At 52.6% G+C, this 8,432-nt stretch overlaps 1 protein-coding gene across 1 annotated transcript in view; it reads left to right on the forward strand.

Annotated features, from left to right (window-relative positions):
* Nucleotides 1-6: 6 nt before the first annotated feature.
* Adgra2 (adhesion G protein-coupled receptor A2) overlaps nt 7-8,432 on the forward strand; it is a gene marked incomplete at its 3' end in the record, with an annotated part of 53,936 nt that continues 45,510 nt past the window's right edge. The window contains exon 1 of the mRNA XM_013024244.1: nt 7-297. Coding sequence (XP_012879698.1) covers nt 38-297 — 260 coding nt within the window. The remainder of the gene's footprint in view (nt 298-8,432) is intronic.

Consider the following 8,432-nt stretch of genomic DNA (forward strand, 5'->3'; position numbering starts at 1 on the left):
CCCCAGCGCTTGCGGGTCCCCGCGGGGCGATGGGTTGATGGGCTTGGGGGGACGCAGGATGCGGAGGGCGTCCGCGAGCCTCCCGTTGCCGTTGCTGCTGTTGCTGCTCCTGGCGCCCGAGGCTGGGGGTGCTCCCGGCTGCCCCGTCCCCATCCGCAGTTGCAAGTGCTCTGGGGAGCGGCCCAAGGGACTGGGCAGCGGCGCCCCCAACCTGGCGCGCAGAAGGGTGGTGTGCGGTGGCGGAGACCTCCCGGAGCCTCCCGAGCCCAGCCTGCTGCCCAACGGCACCGTTACCCTGTGAGTACCCTACCCACTGCACGAACGGAGGTGCGGGAGGGCGAGACGGGGGGGGGGCGCTGAGGACAGGCCCGAGGCCCGGCGCCGGGGAGCTGGCAGACGTCGAGGCCGGGCGGAGGCTTGTGGAGCCCAGAGGGAGGGGAGCGTCGGTGCGCCCCGGCGAGGCGCGGTGCGCGCCGCTCACCTGCACAGGTGGGTGGAAGGCGCGCTAGCGGGAGGCCCGCGCTCCTCCTCTTAAGCCTAGGCTGGGTTCGGACTTTGGAGACCCGAGCGGGCGGGCGTGGAGAGGGTTGCTGAAAGATGACGCCCGCGGCCCAATAAGTGACTGAGGTCCTTAAGCGCCGCCGCTGAATCTCCGGAGGAAACTCCCGGATTTACTGGGCGGGTCTGGCACCTCCAATTGGGATCATCCCCATCCTTTCCCTGGGGCTGCGGGCCTGTGGGTCCGTCTAACAGCCCGACTCCTCACGAGAGCCAGGAGGGTGAGCTTGGAAACGTCTGTCCTTGGGGACTCGTGCTATTGGTCTGCGTGAGGTCCCAGCGCCTGACTCCTCTTTGGGTCCGCTTTCCCACTTGTGAGCGTTTGTGTGGTGAGCTTGTGCCCGATCCTGCGGCCCTGTCTGTTCTTTTGAGCTCTTTCGAGCTTGGACTCCTTGCCTTCTTTGCGCAAAGATCAGGAAGAAAGAAACGGTTAAGGGAGGCGCGTGCCTCCTGGCCTCCTTCTGTGATTGCGATTCTCATTTCAACCCAGGGCCCCGTCCAGCCCTTGCTTTGCTGGCCACCAGCGAGGGCTCCACAGCATCAGCCTGACCCCAGGTCTCAGCATTCCCGACCCCTCCGCAGCCCCGCGGTTTCCTGAACTGACCATGTGCGGCGAGCTCCACTCACGTCGTGGACGTTGAGGGTAGCGTCCTGGCGGCTGCCCCTTACTTTCCTGTCCTAAAAGCTGCTTCCCCTTCCCTGTCCTCCTGACCCTCGTGGCAACTGTTTCTCCACCCACCTTGCCCAGAGTTGGGGCTGGCTACTTCCATTCGATTGTGTCCAGAACAATACAGTAACGCCTCTGGTTGGGTGAGTTCAGAGGCTGCCCGCTTCCTGACAGGACACAACTGGTCAGCCTATGACGTTTACTGCCTGGCCTGCGTTTTTCCCAGCTGGGGTGTGTGTGCATGTGTGCCTTGAAGAAGAGGCGTGATGTCTGCCCTCTCTGATCTCCTTCAGCTCAAGGATATGACAGTGGCAGAGAAGGGACCAGCGTTAGCTCAGCACCACATCCCCCACCCCAACCCCCCAAGTGTGCACTGGTGCCCAAGGGTCCCTTCAGGCCTAGGCATTCCCCAGGAGCCCACTCACCTCTGGAGGAGGAAAATAAAAAGTCTGGCTGTGTGGAATAGTGGGGCTGGGGTCTGTGCAAGCCACAGCCACACAATGATAGTTCAGTGCTGAGTGGGGTGTGTTTTACACGCATGCTCCGTGTCTCTGCACACTCTCCTTTGAGTGATCCCTATGTGTCTGTTGGTCGGAATTAGGGAATCCTAACATAGCCAAAGCAGAAGGGGAGGGGGGTGGTAAGAAAACTGGTTCTGTAGTACATCTTAAAATGATTTGGCAACTAATGCTTTCCAGCCGTGGCAAATTCCCATGGACGCCACTCCAAGGAGAGAGTGGGCCAATCGTTGGTGAGAATATATTGTGACAGGGTGGTAGCAGACTGACTCCTAGCTCATCTTCCCATCCCAAACCCTCCTTAGAGGAAAGGCTCCCCTTTTCTTCTCTAGCCACTGTCCTAGCTGCCTTAGGTACCTTTCCCACCCCACCTCCCAGCCTGGCTGTACATCCCCATAGTGACAAAGGATCAGATAGGACCTGGGAGCCCTTGAGAAGCTCATGGCTTGCCAACTCTGAGTTCAACTGAATTACCAGGCAGACATGTTTCTTAACCCCACATTATTTGTGATCCTGGTATTGTCTCCTAAGCCCCCAAATTGGCCTCAGAAAAAAACAAAACCCAGATTCTCCAGCAGAAGCTGGGCATGCATTCCTTGGGGTTCTGTCCTAGCATTCCACCATGCCCCAGAATGTTGAGAGAAAGAAGATAAGGGCTGGGAAGAAGCTGCCACTTCTACCAGGCAACAGAACACAAGGCCAAGAGTATGTTGGGGCTTGTAAATTCCATGCCTGTAATTCTAGCATTCAGGAGGCTGAACGTAGGAGGCTTGAGAGTTTGAGGCAAGTTTGGTCTACATAAGGAGCCTTTTTCTCAAAACAAACAATAGGAAGAAAATGATGTGCCTTCCATTTCCTCTTCTGCCCTCTCCTAATTTCTTTTCCACATAGATTTTCCCTTTCACCTTATGACTTGTCACCTGGGGCAAGCAACAGGACTTGAGCTATGTTTGCATTGTAACTACTCTCCTTCCCCAACATCCCCATCACCCCTACATCCCCAGGAATCTCTTATTTCCCCATTCATCCTCCCAGGACTTAGCACTCCACCTTAGAAAGCCTAGAAGACAATGAATGCTGGGACTCCAGGTGCTAGATAAAGTCCCTGTCTACAGGGGCTTCCCTTCCTAGTTTACAGAGAGCTCTGGCCAGTTCCGGGATTCTGTGAACAATTGTGTTGATTTCACTAAGCAAGCCTGCTTTACCTCCATCCTACTATCTCAACTCTGCTTTCTGTGTTTGTAGACTCTATTCCCTCTCCCCACACCCTTTTGCTTATTTTCTGTTTTGGGTTTTTTTGTTTTTTGTCTTTTTTTTCCCCCTTAATTTTCTCCTCTTGTGGACTTTTCATTCGAAGTTTTCCAGGAAAGCTGAGTTCTTGGCTTCCTTCCTGATCCATCTGCCCCACCCCCAGCCTCCTAACCTAGTATGCAAGGCAGCTGTGGGCACAAATACTCTTGTCCAGAGCTGGAGTCTTTATGGGCCTCCCCTGAGGAGAAAGGTCCCAGAGTTGGTGGCTTTTTACAGGGAGGTGGAGGAGCTGACTGTAGGAGGGTTCAGCATGCCTCCCCCTACTTCTGGGCAGCTGCTGAGGGCCTGCCCTCTGGTTCTCAGCTCTGGGACTTAGAGGGAGGGGGAAGGGTCTGAGAATAAGGAATTCCAGAACAGGGCTGATATCAGATAAGTTGTGAGGATCTCCTGTGAAGACCTCCCAGGTCATCTGAGTTGCCTCTGAGTGTCATAAATTCCTACTTTGTCTGCTCGGAACAGGGTCTTACAGATAAGCAAGTCCTGCCCCTACTCTTACTGCTGAGCAAACAGGCCGCTATGGAAGGAGTGGAGAGCTAGCACCAGGTGGGGTCAGTAAGGGATTAACTCGTAGAGTTCTCTTAGCATTTCGGTCAAGAAGGTCCTACTTGGATTTGGGGACTGATTGGACACAAAAACTACCTATATTTTTATTTTGTGCCAATATTGGTACTTGATCTCAAGGCCTAGACACTGTCCTTTAGCTTTTTCTGCTCAAGCATAGAGCTCTACCTCTTGAGACAAAGCTCTATTTCTGGGTTTTTACTGTTTAATTGAGTCTCATGGACTTTCCTGTCTGGCTTCCAACCATGATACTCAGATCTCAGCCTCCCGAGTAGTTAGGATTATAGGTGTAAGCCACTGGAACTTAATTAAGAAACTACTTTAATTTTTTTTTTTTGTTCTTGTAAGGGTGATGTAAAGAGGGGTTGCAGTTACATAGTCACATAGAGAGTACAAAAACTACTTTAAAAACCCACCTTCTCCCAGCAGGCCCAGGCCTTTTTGACTTGAGACCATTGTAGGCTAGGTGAGGGCAACCATGAGACAGGCAAAGCCGCCCACTGCGAGGAGGGTTGCTGACCACATGGCCTGCTGGGATAGGGATATTGAGGAGAAGGGGTCATTAGCAATCAAATAATGAGATATGCCCACACTGCCTTTTTTTTTTGGTCATAGGGCTTGAACGCTGGGCCTAGGCGCTGTCGCTGAGCTCTTCAGCTCAAGGCCAGTGCTCTACCACTTGAACCACAGCACCACTTCCGCTTTTTCTGGTGGTTAATTGGAGATAAGGACTTTCTTGCCCAGGCTGGCTTTGAATCTTGATCCTCAGATCTCAGACTCCTGGGTAGCTAGGATTACAGGCGCTTCTGGCTGGTTATTTGTGCTGGGAGTTTGGCAGTGGGAGGGGAGGTAGGAGATGGGTGGTGCGTGGATACCGCATAGCCCATTTACTGTGCTTTGAGTGCCCGTGCCTCAGGGAGGTGGTTCTTGTGTAGATCTCTCGATGGGCCTCCATCCAGCTCTGGACTGAGACTCATGCATGAAGCCACAAGGATCCAGTTAGAGAAGGTTAGGGCACAGTGTGCCAAGCGCCATGCTCATAGCCGAGGGCGGTGGAAAGATGCTGGCTGGAGAGGCGGGCCCAGCCGGCTTCCCCCACCCTCTTCTCGTCCACCCTCTTTCCCCATATGGTTCTCATAAGGTCTGGGCTCAGAGACAGCAGCCAGAGGAAGTGGCTGTGTACAGAGAGCTTTTGTGAACAGAGGAGGGGGAGGGGGAAAGCAGAGAGAAAGAAGGAACGAAAAGAGGGAAGAGGCTGAGACAGAGAAGGTGAGGGAAGCCAGGGGACTCCAGTACCCCCTTTACCCTCTAGGACGCAGCTACCAGTGACAGCATTCCAGGTGGGCTTCTGAAACCCCTTGCCTCTGCCAGTTCGAAACGCGGGACTCAGATGGATCCATCAAGGCCTGCCTGCCTCTTCCCCTCCACCTCCTTTAGAGGTGGGTGCCCAGGCTCCGGCAATTTTGGCTGCCATTTTTCTGGGCCTTGGAAAACCCTGCCTGGAGGCATCCTCAGGTGCAAGATGGTGGGGTGGCTCTGTCTCAGAGAGAGAACAGAATCCCCCAGTTTGTGGGACAGTCGAGAGGCCATCAGCTGAGTCCCACAGATGTCCTTACAGTTCAGCCCCAAAGGGTTAGGACCCAGAGGGGGTCATTTAGCCTGAGTTGATCAGGATATGTCTATGAACCTAGCCAGTCCTGAGCCCCAAAGAAATGCCTTGCTGCTGGCTGCCGTACATCATCCCTTGATTGAAGAGGGAAAGGGGCAACCTTAGTCCTGGGGGTGAGTCTGAGAATTTCCCCCCAAAGGCAGAGGCAAACCAATGTAATTTGAAACTAACCATAGATTGACCCCTAAATGTGGGGTCATGTTTTTAAAGGGAGAGAGTGTTTCTAAGTTTATCCCACATGGGAGCCATTGGGATAAGAACCCTTTTCTGCCAGAAAAAAAGTTCCAGCCATTGCTGAGTTGATCCAGGTCTTTCCACTCAGTGAAAGGGGTGGGGAGAGGGGGGCTAGCTCTCACCAAAGCCCAGAGAGAGGAATTGAGTTCGCCTATGCCACACAGCTTCTCCATCTTTCCTGAGGTAGACACTGCCCTGGAAGGGGACACAAGAAGAGGAGAGAGGAGGGAAATGGCCCTGGGCTGAGGGACCAGAAGGAAAATCCGGTGACTGCTAGGAAGGGCTGCTTAGAGGGGCTGTTTATTTTCATTCCCCCAGACCAGCCTCTGTGTTCTATTTAGAGCTCAGACACTGACAGGAGGAGGCTGCCTCCTCCCCTTCCTCCCTTCTGTGCCCCCCCCCCCATCCTTCCCAAACTCCAGAACATTCCTTTGCTTTTAGGACTGGGCAATGGAGGGGGAGGAGGAGAGGAGACAGCAGAGAAACTGAGTGAGCCAGGCAGCCTCCCAGGACCTGCCCCTCTCCCTCCCCCCCCCCCAGGCTTTGCCTCCTTCTCTCCCTTGGGAGCCAGGGAGGGCCCCAGTGGGGGAGCTAAGGGGATATGCAAGATGGATGGGGCCAGGTGAGGGGCAGGGGAACCCATCTGCCACAGAGGAGCAGGCAGTGGGGCGGAGAGTGTGGCCTGAGGAGGGAGTTCCAGCCTTCACCGGGGCCAGACGGCTCCCAGCTGGAAAGAGAAGGCAAGGTCTGCGCTTGCCTCCTGGCTTCCCCCTTCCCCGCCGTCCCTCCTGGCCTGGCTGTTAGTTGTGTGGTGAGGCAGAAACGCTGTGACTTCAGACTTAAGGCGACTCGGGCCCCAAGATGGGACAGACTACCAAAGACAAGGTTAGGGTCTCCTCTGTATTGAGCAGGCTACCCCCAGAGAGGGGCTAACTTGCCCTAGCTCACACAGTTCCTAATCAGCCAGTCATATCAGCCAGTCATACCTAGACCCCAGGACTCCTGACCCCTAGTCACTTCAACAAGTGGGAACACAGAGACAAGGCCAGCTAATGGAGCCAGCTCCCATGAAGTAGGGCTTGGAGGGTTGGGGACAGTGAAACTCCCCAAGCCTCTCTCCAGAGGCTCTCCTCGCTGCTCCAGGCAGCTGGGCGCAGAAGCACATAGCACTGGAGTTTGAGGGCACCCAAAACTTAACTCTCCTTTTCTGAACTTGAGCTGGGTTTTTGAGATATTTTTTAAAAAAGTTATCACACAAGAAAATAAGAATGTGTCATTATTGATAAAGTCTGATTGGTAGCCAGGCATGCATATATATGCATATATCTATATCTATATATGCTGTATTTGGAAGGCTCAGAAGTTCCAGGCCAGTCTGGGCTACACATGAGAAACTATCTCAAAACAACAACAACAAAAGCACCCAAACCAAACCAAACCAACAAAACCTAGCTGGGAATACCTCTCTGAGAAGTTCAGTGACAAAGGCTTTAGTCAGACTTTTCCACCTGGCAGGCATCCTCAGCTCACTGTCAACATGGGAGGGACAGAGCCCCACACAGTGGACATATGGAGGACACACGTGGGGCAGAAATACTGGGGACAGGGCAGGACAGATCCACCAATCCATCCTCTTCCAAGTGACTGCACAGAATGCTGGGAGTCAGCCTGACCCAGTGACTTCAGTGTTTCAAGTGTTTGTCCAGGTGTTTCAGCTCTGCCACCCCTCAGGATGGCCATGTTGTCCCAGAGGGCCACACAATGGCACCAAGCTAGTTAGGGAGAGGATAGATGCTCTGTTCTAGAGATGGGGGCAGGAAGTGGGGAGAAAGAGAGGGAGAAGGAAACTGCCCCCCCCAACTTGTAACAACACAGCTTACTTGTAAACAACAGGGTTTACAACAGTAAACTCCCTGTCCACTGAGCACCCCATGTCAGGGAACTCTGCCCCTATATTCAGCCAGTGCCTACTGATATAGGGGTCTCTTGAATGTTTCTCCCCAGGCTAGTCTTAAACCATAATCCTTCCAATCTCAACTTACCTGTAGCTAGGATTACATTGGTAAACCACTAGGTCCAGGTTTGACACATGTTGTTTTCACAAATTTCCCTTCAAGAAGGTGGAGGGAAACACCCTCTACAGAGTATACAGTGTGTGTGCATGTATACACACACACACACACACACACACACACACACACACACACAGAAATTGGCAATTTACCTTCATCACCTTGTCCACACAGGGTGTAAAATCCTACCAAATTTTTGGCTAAAGAAATCATACCTATTTTAAAATATAAATGGATGTTTCAGGGGGTGTAGTTCAGTGATGGGATATGTTCTTAGTGCAAAGAGGCTCTGGGTTTGATGATCAGTACCACAATCAGTAAATCAGTAAGCCTGATGTTGGCAGCACACACTTGTATTTCTAGCTACTCAAGAGGCTGAAATCTGGAGAATTGATGTCGGAAGCCAGCCCTGGAAGAAAAGTCCATGAGATTCCATGTCCAAATAGGAAAAAAGAAAAAGAAAAAAAAAAGACAAGGATAAACTCATCCTGTGGCTCATGCCTATAATCCTAAAAGAGGCTGAGATCTCAGTGGAGCCAGCCTATGCAGACAAATTCAGTCAACTCCAATTAACCAGCAAAAATAAGAAGTATAGGTGTGGCTCACATGGTAGAGCACCAGAAAAAAAGGCAAGGTTCAGAGTTCAAATCCCAGGACTGGCACACAGAGAAAAGATACCCTATTTGTCTATGTGTTCATGGCAGTAGCGTGTCACCCAGGGTTGAGCACACATGGATGCTCTATGTGAGGAATGAGTAAATGAATGAACATATAGTCTACATTACAGTAGGCTCTAGTTCCTTATTCTCACGTGAAGGTGCTTGGACCCTCAAACCTCCATC

This window comes from Dipodomys ordii, unplaced genomic scaffold (genome assembly GCF_000151885.1).
Source record: "Dipodomys ordii isolate 6190 unplaced genomic scaffold, Dord_2.0 Scaffold4, whole genome shotgun sequence".
Lineage (NCBI taxonomy): Eukaryota > Metazoa > Chordata > Mammalia > Rodentia > Heteromyidae > Dipodomys > Dipodomys ordii.